Source organism: Durio zibethinus, chromosome 11 (genome assembly GCF_047325235.1).
Source record: "Durio zibethinus cultivar Kanyao isolate XHJ-2024 chromosome 11, ASM4732523v1, whole genome shotgun sequence".
Classification (NCBI taxonomy): Eukaryota; Viridiplantae; Streptophyta; class Magnoliopsida; order Malvales; family Malvaceae; genus Durio; species Durio zibethinus.
The window spans coordinates 26604389-26619289 of record NC_143172.1 but is presented as its reverse complement, the minus strand read 5'-3'; the positions used below and the strand labels follow the sequence as shown (position 1 = coordinate 26619289).

The window sequence follows — 14901 nt, the reverse complement described above, 5'->3', positions numbered from 1 at the left end:
AATCTATACACTGTCAATAAATCAAATACTAACACCTCATTAATAAGTAAATTATTTAAAAAAATTTAATTTATATACATTTATTTTAAAAGTTAATAGTTGCTTGTTAATGAAATGTTATCATCTGATTCATTGATAATATATAAAATTTATATACCGATAATATATCAAATATAAATTCAAATTTTATTATCCGAAAAACATCCAACTACAAGTAAAATACAACACAAAGATAAATTTATAAATTATCACAGAACTTCTTTATGTTTCTATGCTACACAAAATTAAATTATCAAGATATATTTAATCTATACATTGGAGGGTTTAAAATCTGGGGGCGGCTTGTATTATGAGCCGCCCCTGCTCAATTGCTTGCTCTGTTCAATAAAGTAACAACCTCGTACCCGCATTTACTTCACAGCAAGTTATCACCTGAGCTAAGTGATGGAAATATCTGAATTCGAAATAATGTTTAAAACAATGATCGTGGTCATTTAAATCTTTAGGGTAATCTTAATTATTCGGATATGGGAGGGAAATTGATATAAAATATTTAGCTGAATCTTATCATTTAAGGTGGCTTAGTATATTTTAACACTCCACCTACCACTTCAAGGGCTATCTTTACATAAAGGAGTTCTTCAAGATCATACAATAATTTGATACTTTTTTGGGCTTTCGATCTTCTATTCGTCCGAAACAACCCAAGATATTGGCATGAAAGAACGAAGCTGAGGGATTGCGAAGTTTTTTTATATGTAATGGTAGATACATATAACTCTCAGGAAATGAAGTTCCTCCACTTGGAACGATGAGAAGCTGATTCCCCTGTTCACGCGTGATACAGTCAAAAGATATGAGATAGAGCGCAATAGCAGTTCAACATTTTGCTCTTCGTGACCATCACATGAAGGGTGAAAAGCAAAGCCAGAGAAAATATTAAGGATTTTCTACGACAAATCAGTGCGCGAAATAGTGCAGAACAGCCTCATGCTACACCTGTCAAAAGTCGATATGGCAGCATGGAAATTCCGTATATTAAAAGGTAGTTAAGTGGGGAGATTTGCATTTAGGGTTTAATTTGCCGGTTTTACTTGACAAATGGTCTGTTAGAACTGATGAGGTGCCGCGATATTTGTTACTAAAAAAATGTTATACCTGTATATAGGTGGTGAAATGGGACGTCAGTGATAGAATCTAATAGTACAATTCTGAATTCTTTGCTTTAATAATCGTAAATTTTATTTGCGACAACCTCAAATGTAAAACACGAGCGTCTGGAACGGAAGTCTGACAGAATAGTAATTTACCTGAGTGCAATGGGTAATGCGTTGGCATGTCTGGTGCATGACCCCCCCACTAACCAAAGTAAGTAGTACTTACATATTAACTATTCATTTTTCATGCAGCAGTCATGGATCACCTTCCCTATATAAACGTCACGACCCCTTGCTGGCTTTTTCATCCCAGCTCGAGTGTGAGAGAAGTTTAGGGCTTTTTAGTTGCAGCCCCGTTTTTACATTGATCATCCCTTTGGGAGAGAGAGACAGATAGAGAGAACTGAAGAGATGGGCATGTTTTCTGCTGATAATCCATGGGTTTTCATCTTTGGTGTCCTAGGTACATAAAATACAGTATATCAGCTCTTTATCTTCTTCAACTTTCACAATGTTATAATAAACTTGCTCAAGAGCGAGAAATATTAACTCGAAAGAGCTGATTATTTTCTCTTTTTCTTATATGTTGTAGGTAACATTTCCTCCTTCGTCGTCTTCCTAGCTCCATTGTAAGTGTGTTAAAGTAATTTTTGAGCTTTCATGGTTTATTTTATTACTATATACTTATATAACATTGTCCAATTAATTATCTACTTTCAGACCAACTTTTATCCGAATTTGTAAGAAGAAATCGACAGAGGGTTTCCAATCAATTCCATATGTGGTTTCACTCTTCAGTGCCATGCTTTGGCTGTACTACGCCTTTGTCAAGTCTGGAGCTTTCCTTCTTATTACTATAAACTCCTTCGGTTGCGTCATAGAGACCATTTACATCTTTTTGTATATTGCTTATGCAACAAAGCAAGCCAGGGTACATTTCCTCTTCGGATCGATCCAGACAGTTTATCTCCCTCTCTTTAGTTATCCTTTTCTTTCTTAATTAACTTAATTTGCATTAAATTGTAAAAATGAGCTGCAGATGTTTACCTTGAGGATATTTCTATTGCTGAACTTTGGGGGATTTTGCACCATCCTATTGCTCTCCCACTTTCTAGCAAAAGGATCGAATCGAGTAAAACTTCTTGGATGGATCTGTGTAGCATTTGCTACAAGTGTGTTTGCTGCTCCCCTAAGCATTATAGTAAGAATATATATCCAACCCAAACCAAAAAAAATCTCTACTTTTTACTATATATATATATATATATTTATCTTTCTTATTACTTTTTCATGCTTTCATGCGACTCCCCACTTACTAAACATATTGTTACTTGGATTAAATATTGTTAAAACAAGTAATTTCCCTTTTTTTATATATATAATTTTGCAGAAGCAAGTTATACGTACCAAAAGTGTGGAGTTCATGCCATTTTCTTTGTCATTGTTGCTCACCATAAGTGCTATCATGTGGCTTTTATATGGCTTATTCCTCAAGGATTTGTATATTGCGGTAAGTGATGATGGTGATGATCCACTGATAAGCAAATGAACTATAACAAAATCGATCCAAAAATACAACAACAATATCAGACTAATTAATTATTACTATTATATTTTACTTGGCAGATCCCAAATGTTCTGGGTTTCGTCTTCGGGTTGCTTCAGATGGTGCTGTATGCGATATATAGGAAGTACAAGACGGTGGTGATCGAGGATGTCAAGATACCAGAACATAGTGTTGATGTTACAAAACTGAGCACAGCTATGAATAATTCTGAGGTGCAGGAAATGAGTTCAGAGCCGGAAGTCCATGATCATAAAATTATTGGGATGAGCTGTAAATTACAAAATGATCAGCATGATCAAAGAGAGAAAATCCTGGAGTTGGCTAACTCAAAACAACTGCTAGGAAATTGTGCTGAAGCTTGATATGGATTTGTCCATGATCAAATCACTCTCTGTGATCACATGCAGTATCATAGGCATGCAGTTCTCTCCCTCTTTCTCTCTCTCCTCTTCTAGACTTGTACTACTGTGATGTACCATTTTTATGCAGATGTCAACATTTCAAGCTTTTATTTTCTGTAGTGTTTCTGTAATCACTTGTTAGCCTAACTCATGCTCCAACGATGGAGCTAATTATAATAATCATGGATATAATTCATGTTCCTACTTTCATATGTGTATTATTATCTTATTTTTATTTATTTTCAGTAAATAATTAAATAACATTACATATGTATAAATGGTACATAATGAAAGTTCAAAAAAAAATAATTTAACCCCATGCAAAGGTTCATAAATGATCAATTTTTTATTTTTTATTTTTTTATATTAAAATTATCAGAAGAATTTGATTTTATTACTGAAATTAAAAATCTAACACTAAACCAACAAATCAAATGGCTATAGTAGGTAATAATTCTTTATTACATAACATGCATAGTAACTTGCCAATCAAATTTTGTTTAGCTTATGCTTTTCATAATTAATTAAAAACTGAGACATGCCATATGTTCTTGAGATAATCCATGGGTTTTTTCCGATGATTTGAAACATGTAAAAGGAAATCTACATTTAAGTTTTCCCCATTTTTTTTAGCTTGTATCTATCTCTTTATGATTTTCAAATGTTGTGCGAGGAATAATATTTTTTAATTCTTCTAAAATTAGTTTTAATGAGATAGATATGGCAGGATCCAACATTAGATTATGGAGATCACTTTAAAATAAATAAATAAGAGCATTATACATAAAAAAGAAAAAAAAAAAGATTATTAAGTTGGTATAGATAGAGTTCTCTTTGAGTGAAGTAGTGGCCCATCCAAATTTGCTAGCCCAACCCGATATTGGACGTTGTTGTTTGAATCTAAACCCAATTCTAATCCAACTTGCATACATAATAGAATTTTTTTTTTTTGTTGCATAAAAAGTCAAATTATGCCTTAGGTTTCAAAATTTATAATTTAGTTTTTCATTATAATTCATATAAATTTAATCATTATATTATTTTAATTTGATAATTTTAATCTAATCATTAACTTCATCAATGTTTTATCATTAAAAATACTAATATAGTCAAAATTCAATTTGTATGAGAAAATTTCATGTAAGTATAAAAATTATTTGCATAATTTAATAATTAATTTCAATAATCTAAGTTGTTATGTTAATAAAGTTAATGTCGCGTCACCAAAATTAATATCCATGTCATCAAGTCACTGATCACATTAGCATTTTAATGATATAAATTTTATTGAATTAATGATCGGATTAAAATCATTAAATCAAAATAGTATAAGAATTAAATTTGTATAAATTATCATAAAAAAATTAAATTTTAAATTTTAGTAAAATACATAAAGTTTTAATGTAATTTGACCTATATAAAATATTGAATGAAGGTTAATAAAGTTACGATTGTAAAACATTGTTGCAAATGTTATAAGACATTATATTCCAATGATTTTTTATGTTATAAACATGGCAGGTCCTTTTTTTTTTTATCATTTTTATAAAAAAATTTTAATACAAAGATTTTATAATAATTTTTTCTGTCGTGACATAAAACAATAAAATAAATTTAATTAAATAACAATTATAAAAAAAATAGATGTAATAAAATTCATATGATAAAAATTCGGAATAATAAAATTTATTATTATCTAAAAAAATAAAAAAAATTAAATTAAACAATTATTATAAATAATAATTAAAAATATATTAAAATTTAAGAGCAACATTTTCAATCATTGCAATTATCGATTGCCAATAGTACATTTTTAAGTAGTACGTAATGACTTCATTACTCTTTAAGTTTCAACGAATAAAAAACAAAAACAATTCAATCATCATTAATTATATGCATAAGTGATAATTCATACGCAAATCTCAATAATTTTATGTATAATTAAGGGCCAGAGGTTGTTAATTATATGTATAAGTCATAATTCATACGCAAATTTCAATATTTTTACGTATAATTAAAGGCCAAAATTGTTAAATTATAATGAAAATTTTAATATGATGTTTAAATTTTAAAAGTTTTTTAATATAATATTAAATTATGAATTATTGAATTTATAATTACTAATTAATGTAGCATTCGTTTTTAATGTGATTAATTTTAAATAATTATATATGATAAATAAATAATTTTTAAATATCATATTAGTTAATATATTCATAATTTAAATACCACATTAACAATTTTAAAAATTCAAATACAACATTAAATATTTAATTCAAAATCATTCATAATATTAACCTTATAATTAACAATATAATATTGTTTAAATTTCTAATATACCCCTCAACCTCCCATACCCTACTAATTACCTAGTTGAAAATGATATTATGCTCATAAATTCTCTTACACTATGTTTGGATTAAGAGAAGGGGAAGAAAATGAAAGAAAAATAAAAGAAAGTAATGGAAATAAAAGAAAAAATTTTGTTTGGATAAACTTTTAATTTGAAAAAAAAATGAAAACTCAATAATCTTTGGTTTTTCTTATAATCATTACTTTTTTAATACTTCAATTTGGGAGAAAAGCTAAAAAAAAAAAAGTTTTAAAAAAATTATTTTTATAAAAAGATTATTATATCCAGGAGTGCTTTAAAATCATTAGTGAAATATTAAAATTAAAAAAAATTATTATAATAAATAATTTTTTTTTTTTACTCTTTATCCAAACAATAATTATTAAAATTTTTTTTTCTTTCATTTATTAATTTTAATTATCCAAATAAGAGGTATATATATCATTTCATTTCTTCTAAAAAACTTTCATTTCATTTCATTTCATTTTTTTTTATTAATATTTATCAAAACATTGTGTTAAACTTACAACTTATAAATGTCAACTCTAATAATATGTTAATTGATAAAAAAAATAATCGACATTAATAATATAATGTTTATCATAAATAATTTATAGGAACTGTTAGTCCAAAATGTAAGATTTACAAAATTTTATAGCAATATCGATCCCAAGGATTACTCTCCGTCAAGTAATAGATTCATAATAGATTATTAGATTTAAGGGTTTATTAATAGATTAGGGTTTCCGAATTTCCTTTTCATTTACTGCCTTTTAATTTGGATACAAGTGGCATGTAAATATACTATAAATTAATAACAATTATCTACAGCCATATATTAATTATTCCTACTACACACAACTGAAAATCGACGTGTCTCAATTATTTCTAATGCCGACAAAATTCTTTTAATTTTGAGTTAAAAACAAAAAGATTTCAAATTGCATTAATTATTATAATTTTTTTATAAAAAGCTACAATATAAAAAATATTGAAAAATATAAATATTGAAATTTAAGTATTACATATAATTTTTTATACATATATACGAGAACGTACAAGAGAATAAAAAAATTCAAACTTTAAACCTTAATTTTTAAAAAATTAAGAAATATTATTATGCAAAGCCTTTTTTTTTTCCTCAAATTAAATATTATATTACTAGAAGAGATATGTTTAAATTTAGATAAATTCATACCAATTTATCAACTTGACTTCTTTTTTTTTTATGCCATTATATATTATGTTGCTTTTGCCTATGCCTTTTAATTTGGGATAAACAATGCCACACTTATTTACTTTAAATTATTTTTTAATAAATACCAACAACAGATTAGTTCAATTAGTAAAATCATTCTCCTCGATATAAGTGATTTTATATTTGAGTTTAACCAGTAATTTTTTATTAAAATTATCTTGAATGTACGATTTGTAACTATTATTTTTTTAATTATCGAGTATAATACATCTTATCTTAACTTAAAAAATTAAACAAATTATCTATCTCTAAATTTTTTTGTACCCAAAAAAGTTATTATTTAGTAAATATACCAAATCAAACACTTTCTATCCCACTTTCTCTCAATTATCTCTTTTCTCCATTTCCTTCGTATAAAAAAATTATTATTTAATAAATATACCAAATCAAACACTTTATTTATTCTTGAATTTTTTGTACCAAAAAAAATTTTATTTAATAAATATACCAAATCAAACACTTTCTATCCCACTTTCTCTCAATTCCCTCTTTTCTGCCATTTCCTTCTTTGGCATAAAGCCCAAGAAGTGGAACTTATCACTACCCCTTTGCTTTTTGGGTGGTGGGTAGTTCTAACCTTATGTGTAGAGTGGAAACAAATCCTTATTCTATTTCTGCCCTGCCCAATTCTTGGGACCAAATGCAAAATTAATTTAACTAGTGCCTCATTGCGGGCCTTCCAACTTGATTAAGGCTTGATTTGCTAATATTTTCCCCAATCATGAGGATACATCATTATTTCATAATTAATCAAATGTGAGCTAATCTCACCTGAAAATATACTCATGAATTTTTTTTTTAATTTTCAATTTCATACATCTTGTAAAAAATATTTTAAAAATAAAATTTTAAATGCATAACATTAATATAGAAATATACACTCTTAAGATTAAGATCTGACCTTAGAAATAAAATTAGATCCAACAATGTTTGAAATAGCCAGACATTTCGACAGTAAAATGCATAACATCGATAAGAAAAAAAATACACTTTTAGTATTTAGCTCTCTTAAAAAAGATATTAGATCTAGCATAGTCTGAAATACACTGACTAACCATAAAAAAAAACAAAAAAATAGTTAGCTACACCTAATAAAGGAAGCCCGCATGCTGACACACCCACAATTGCTGCCACCTAAGATTCTTTTCTTTGCTTTTTATTTACCAAAATTTTTACTAGATGAATTACCATTTAGGGTCTGAATGCAAAATATTTAAATTTAAATTTTCATAAATTTTTATTAATAAATGATTTATAAGTTTAAAAAATTTTAAAAGATTGGTGAATCCTCTTGTGAGTTATGAGTTAGACGGTTTATTCTAATTTTGAAAATTGAATACCTTTCTTTACTTTTAAACTTTTCTCAGACAAAAAAAAAATCATATTAAAATAAAATTTCCTTACTTTATTGATTGTTTGTTTGTTAAAGTGGGGAGTGATGTACTATGGATGATGTTTTGGGTAATGTATATGGTCTTAAGTTTAAACCAGCAAAATTCTGAAACTGATACGAACAAAAGGAACGATGTTCTACTAGCACATCCGAGTGGCACGTGACCAACGTGATGCCAAAACTAGACAAGGTTTTCGGGCAACCATGGCCATCGACTACTTTTTTGGCCTTGGGGTCAACTATGGAACTTGAAAGGTAAAAAAATTAAAAAGAAGATTGTTTCTTGTATTGGTAGAACAGCATCTCTGCCTTCATCATGATGTTGAGCTTGTTTCTGCACCGTTTGATGGGGGTTTCTTTCATCCCTTCTGGATCCCTCTACAACTGATCAAGGAGCAAGTGGGTTAGATTCTCAGGAATTTATGTATGGATATCTGTTCAGTATTGTGTTAGTAGCTTTCAGGGATTCCATTTCCTCCAATAATCGTATATATTCATGAATCATAATTAGCAATTTGCTTAAGTATTGCCAAATTGGCGTAAGTAGTTAAAAGTTAGAATCTGAACGTAAAGCACCTAAATTTAAATTTCACGATTCTTTTTTTATAGATGATTTATAAATTTAAAAAGTCTCAAAAATATTCATTTATAAATATTTTTGTGAGTTGTCGGCTTGCTCTGAACTTAGAAATGGGGTACTGTTCCTACCACTAAACTTTATCCAAATAAAAAAAATTGTTTAAACATTTCTTTCTATTGACTTCTTGATATATGGTTATTATAATTAATTAGCTAATATAAGAGAAATAAAAATGAGATCAAAATTTAGGTGAAATTCATGAAATTTTGTGTTAAAATGATCCAATAAAAAATTTTAAATTAGATAAATTGATAGAGTTTAATTAAAAAATTAATAATATATAAATGTACTGAAAACATCATTTATAATTCAAATTTAATTAATATTGTTTCAATTGTAGAAATTTCTCTAAGTATTTTTAGTAAAAATATCTATATAAAAAATATATAAAAAAATTTTTACTTTTAAAATTGTGCACACTTAATCTATATAAAAAAATATTTTAATTTATCAATTTAAAATTTTTATTTTAACTTCTATTTAATCACTTTAATAAAAAAATTTACAAATTTCACCCAAAAACTTTATTTAAGTATTTTCTTTAAAAACGATAATTTAGTTTTAATATGAAACTAACTTGCTACGAGAATACAAATACTATTATATTAGAAAAAGAAACCAACCATACAAACAAAAGGAAACATTATTGAGCTGAACTATATAATATATCATTCCCATGGGCGTTGACAATTAGCTTATTGTCAACCTTTCATTATTAGTTTCACATGACATTCATTGATCGTATCGGTCTAAAGTATAGACTCTACTCGAGAGGGAGAAGAAAATAAATGTGAAAATTACTGATCGAATTTGTAATAACATTAAAATTAATGCTACATGACAAATTTGACAATTCTTGAGAACATTAAAATTAATGCTACATGACAAATTTGATAATTCTTGTATTTTATTTTGTTTTTTTAAAAAATTATATCATACTTATTAGTGCAAATAATATATTAATAAAAACATGATGAGTTCATAAAATTATAAAATAAAAATATTATTGTGACAATATTATATTTTTAAAAATAGCAGGATTTATAATTAATAGTAAAATTACTAATTACATAATTTATCAGTGAATTATGGAATTTGTTTTTTTTGTTAATTTTTAAATTAAAATAAAAAAGAGATGAATAAATCAATCATTAAGTATTTTTTCAAAACAAGAAAACTAAATATGCTCTTAAAAAAATGATGATGAAATTTTGAGATTAAAAGTTATAGTGCTTTTTTTATCCTTTTATAAAGTAGTTCCAATATAATTTTTTTTGTTGAAAAAAAATTACAACAACATGAGATATAAATCTAAAGAAAAAATAAATGTGGAAAATGATATGAAGAGAAAAAGCTGAAGTAAGTTAAAAAGAATATTAGAGTTCAATTCTTAAAACTTGTAATTTTTCTTCTAAATCTCCTAGGTATGATCTTTTTTATACTAAAAAAAAAAAAAACACGAACATTTGATACTTATCGAAAATTTAAAATTTTATTAAAAAAATTTAAAATTTAATTTAATTTATATTAAGTTTACATTATTGTAATTTAAAACTTATAACAAACCTCTTAATTTTAAAAATTTACAAATAATAATATTTAGATATAATAAAAAATAATTATAAATGTGATTTGAATATCTCTTAAATTATAATACATAAATTAAATAATAAGTATACACATACATTTATTAAGAAAATAAGGGATTTTTAACAATTTTGTGCGGGGGCCCAAGGCCTCCTCTTGTTATTATTACCCGCCGTCCTTGGTAATAAAAGTGTCCAATAATGCGCGTGGTATATCGCTGTATGATGTTTACAGTTACACTACTTTTTTTTTTTTTTTGTACGTATATCATTAAATTATGTGCACAATGATTTTTATGACTGTTGATTATGTTATATATGATCATTTAAACATATAATACGTACTTAAGTTGTTCAGGACCTATGAATGGATGTGATCGACTGGTTATGGCAACATATCCAAGTTGGAGTATGGAGGCGTGAGTAGAGTATTACCATATCAAAATAACACGACAATTTAAATGAAAATTTTAATTTAATTATTTTATATAATCTTTTAAAAAATTTAAAATTTATGTCTAAATAACTTTTAATTCTTTCTTACTTCTAAACTGCAGTATCTTTCGTAAAAAAAAAATTCTGGAACTTCCCAACCAAAATGTGAGCTGAAGGATGAGTTGTAAACCTTAAAGGATCTTAAGGTGGACGACACATCATAAAGGGGCATGGTGGGACCCTTGGGATTTTGTGTATGTACTAGGAAATGGAAGTGTTAAGTAGGGCTTACGAGGAGATGGGGAAGCTTTGCATTGAAGATCAACCGCCCTATGTCGGTTAAATAGGTACTAGTTATAGCTATAGGAAGGGCGGTTAGGGAAGGTTAATCAGAAAAGCTGTTTGCATCTCTGTAAATGTACAAAGTTCACCAGGGTGGAATAATCAGAAAAGAAAACCCAATAATCTTTCATTCTTTACCCTTTTTTTTTTTTGAAACTCCCACTTTCTTTGTCCTGTCCCACCCTTACCCTCACTATAAATAACGACCCTGAGAGAGATGCATAGTGTGGGATTCAGTGTAATGAGATAGTAAGAGCCTCAGTTGACAGTAACATACTTTCTTTTGAGAGAGAGATTGAGAGAAAAAGAGAGGGAATCGCAATATATAAAATCTAATACAAATAGAGATGGCTCTTCACCTGTCTTGGGCTTTCGTTTTTGGCATCCTCGGTATAGAGATCTTCTTCTTCTTCCTTTAATGTACATTTCCATGAGCATTTTTTTCTCTTTATCTAATTATTGCCATGTTTTTTTCCTGGTTTAATTTTAGGCAACGTTGTTTCGTTTATGGTTTCCCTTGCTCCCTTGTAAGTCTCCTGTCAGCCTTTTTTTAGTGAATTTCTTCCTTCAAATTTCTCTATCTAATGGATGGTGATCAATATAATTTCCAGGCCAACATTTTACCAGATATACAAGAAGAAAACATCGGAAGGGTTCCAATCAATTCCCTACGTGGTTTCACTCTTCAGTGCGATGCTTTGGATTTACTATGCACTGCTTAAGAAGGATGCTATGCTTCTCATAACCATCAACACTTTCTGCGTTTTCATTCAGACGTTTTACCTTGTTGCTTACTTTTACTATGGTCCAAAGAAGGAAAAGGTATATCCCACAAAGCCTATACCCTCCTTGAAGCACTTCAATATTGTTCTAATTATAATTCAATTTCCAAATGGGAAAATTTTCAGATTATGACTGTGAAGCTTAACCTCCTGTTCAATGTTTTCGGGTTCGGAGTAATTTTTCTCTCAACTTTCTTCATACAAAATCCATTAACCCGTCTTCATATTCTTGGATACATTTGCATGGCTTTCGCTTTGTGTGTGTTCGTTGCTCCTCTTGCCATTGTGGTAAGGATAAAATTAAATTAACTAATTTCGTACACCATGTTATATCATTAATTTAAACTCACTTATTTATTATTTTTTTTTTTTACAGAGAAAAGTCATAAAAACCAAGAGTGTCGAGTACATGCCATTTACTTTGTCAGTGTTTCTCACATTAGGAGCAGTGATGTGGTTTTTCTATGGCCTTTTGTTAAAAGATATGAACATTGCTGTACGTTATCTCATCCATGCAATAAACTTTTGAATACCTTATCAATAATTTAGACATTCCCTTTTACCTTTTTCTTTTCTAATAGTTTTTTCTTTCATAAAATCAACAGGTTCCAAACGTACTTGGCTTTATCTTTGGAGTTCTTCAAATGATTCTTTATGCAATCTACAAAAACCATCCCAAGAAAATTGTGGAAGATCCAAAGCTTCATTTCTCAGATCAGCACATAGTTGATGTTGTAAAACTAGGCTCGATGGTTTGCTCAGATGTAAACGCTGTAGCTCCTCAACCAATTGGCACAAACAACAACAACGGAGTTGTCGAAGCACAAAATATTAAGCGAAACACCATGGAAATAGATGCTTCCAACAGAGTTTAGAAGTACATGAAAAAACTTAAAATTATTCAAGTGGCCGATCAAAGTGCCATAAAAAAAGAGTTCCAATGAGTTTGTCTTAGCTACGTGTAGTTTAGTTTGCATGGCAAATCCGGTTGAAAAAGCCATGCATGCAAAATAAAATTTCCATAACTTTATCTCTTCTGACATTCGAAGTATTTCAATTTCTCTATCTCTCAGTCAACACTGTGGAATCTTTTTCTCTCCATCTCTCTCCCTTTCAAATCTTAATTAATTATATGTAATCTGTTATTCATTTTCAATTAATGTTTTTATTATTAATGACGTGCCTATATTTTATGATTATCTCTCTTTTGCCATCTTTTTTTTCTCTTTTACTTACATCTGTTGGATTCGGATACCTCTAAAAAAAATAATGAAATCAAGTATTTAAATTTAATACCATGTTACATTAGAGGTGACTTTTTTATTATAATTTTATTAATAAAAAACTCTTGCTTTAATCATTATAGCACACTTTTATCGTTTACCACGCAAATGATTAAATCTTTATTTAAATCATGATACTTTTGATCTTGAAAATAGAATAGCTTTTCCTTACTTAAACTTTTATGTAAGAAAAATAAACTTTCCTCTTACTTTTTCGACAAATTGCTTTAATTAGCTCTTTCTTTTGGCCACTGATTTCTTTTTTTTTTTTTTCAACATAATTTAGAGATGATTAAATATAAATTTGGATCTTTGAGTGTTGAACTTTTTTTTTTTAGAATTAAGTTCGAATCCTCTCGTTTTACTAAACCAAAAAAAGAAAGGGAATTGGCTCATATAAAACAAAACTAGTTACTTCTATCGGGCTGAGGTCACTCCAATTAGATGATTAAAGAAACTTGCATTAGCTCATTGAAAGTTGTTTAAAAGTTTACAATAATTCCAAAACAAGAGTATCAGAATGGTAGTTCTTCAATCTACACAATATCTAGCCTCATAATTAATTACCTTAATAACTGTTAGAATTAAGAATTTGTGTCATTATAATATATCTTAAACTAATATATATATATATACTTTTTCCATAAAACTTCTAACCGCCCCTTAGATTCTCATATAGTCTCTCCTTAATCTTATTATTATTTCCGGGTATACATAAATATATATATATATATATATATAAAAGAAATAAGGGTACCCTTTCTTTGTATGAACAACTCAAGATTCCTCTCAAAACTAAGGTTTTTACTTGCATATCTAATGAAATAAATTTATATGAGATTCATTGATTATATAAAAAATGAAATATGATTTTCTTTTTTCAGTTTTCTCTATCTTTCTTTTTACTATTTTTATTTTTTGGACTTGAGCTAGAGGGATTAGTCTTTTGGAAAGATAAGAGGAAAAGGTTTTAATTGCTTGAATCCTAAAGTTTTGTTTTTTTTTTTATTTTTTTGGATAAAAAAATGTACTCGATTTTAATCTTTTGTGCGAAAATTTGAATCTAAAATATAAATTTTTAATTTTTAAAAATATGATCTATCTGTTTAAACCCTTTAATTAAAAAAATTATTTCATCTATTACCAGTAAAATTTTTAAACTTTACAAACGGAGTTACATTGACAATATCAAAAACTAACTCATAATTAATTTACCACTAAGTTAAACTTGTCCTAATAGGGTTTTGCCATTTTGGATAAATGCTTCCAATTCAAGTCATGATGTTTAATTAGTTAAAAAAAAAACAAGAAGCCAGCTAGATAAGAGAATAGAATCAAAAGGTAACATCTTTGCAGCAAAAGCATGCAAAAAGAATTGGCCTTCTGCCATATCTAACCTGCAGATCAGGTAACACAATCTTGGGGGCACCTAATTATGAATGCCAAAATTGAGCAATACATCCACAATGAATCATAACAAAGTTTCAAGTTCTAAATAGAATCTTTGCAACAAAAAATTCAACAGATTCTATATTATGTTTTGATTTTTGATCAGGAAATGCAAATCCATGTGCCAAAGCTTGCTTTCACTAGTGCTATTAGTTTGCTAATAACAACAAAAATTTCTGATGCCTAAAATAGGATAAGTCAAGAGCAAGAAATAAAAGTAGCACGACATTTTCTCATTCCAGGCCAATCCATTCT

The 14901-nt window shown here is 27.8% G+C and overlaps 2 protein-coding genes across 2 annotated transcripts; both read left to right on the top strand.

Moving 5' to 3' along the window:
• The first annotated feature begins 1568 nt into the window (after positions 1-1568).
• Positions 1569-3103, top strand: LOC111290495 (bidirectional sugar transporter SWEET12-like). The gene is made up of 6 exons (XM_022881826.1): positions 1569-1620; positions 1750-1786; positions 1878-2088; positions 2197-2358; positions 2548-2667; positions 2784-3103. Exons 1-6 carry the CDS (start codon positions 1569-1571, stop codon positions 3084-3086), a joined length of 885 nt encoding a protein of 294 aa, XP_022737561.1. The 3' UTR covers positions 3087-3103.
• Positions 3104-11349: 8246 nt separating this feature from the next.
• On the top strand, positions 11350-13089 carry LOC111290404 (bidirectional sugar transporter SWEET10-like). The gene is made up of 6 exons (XM_022881694.2): positions 11350-11522; positions 11623-11659; positions 11744-11954; positions 12041-12202; positions 12291-12410; positions 12520-13089. The coding sequence occupies exons 1-6, from the start codon at positions 11480-11482 to the stop codon at positions 12787-12789; spliced, it is 843 nt and encodes a 280-aa protein (XP_022737429.1). The 5' UTR covers positions 11350-11479; the 3' UTR covers positions 12790-13089.
• The last annotated feature ends 1812 nt before the right edge of the window (positions 13090-14901 follow it).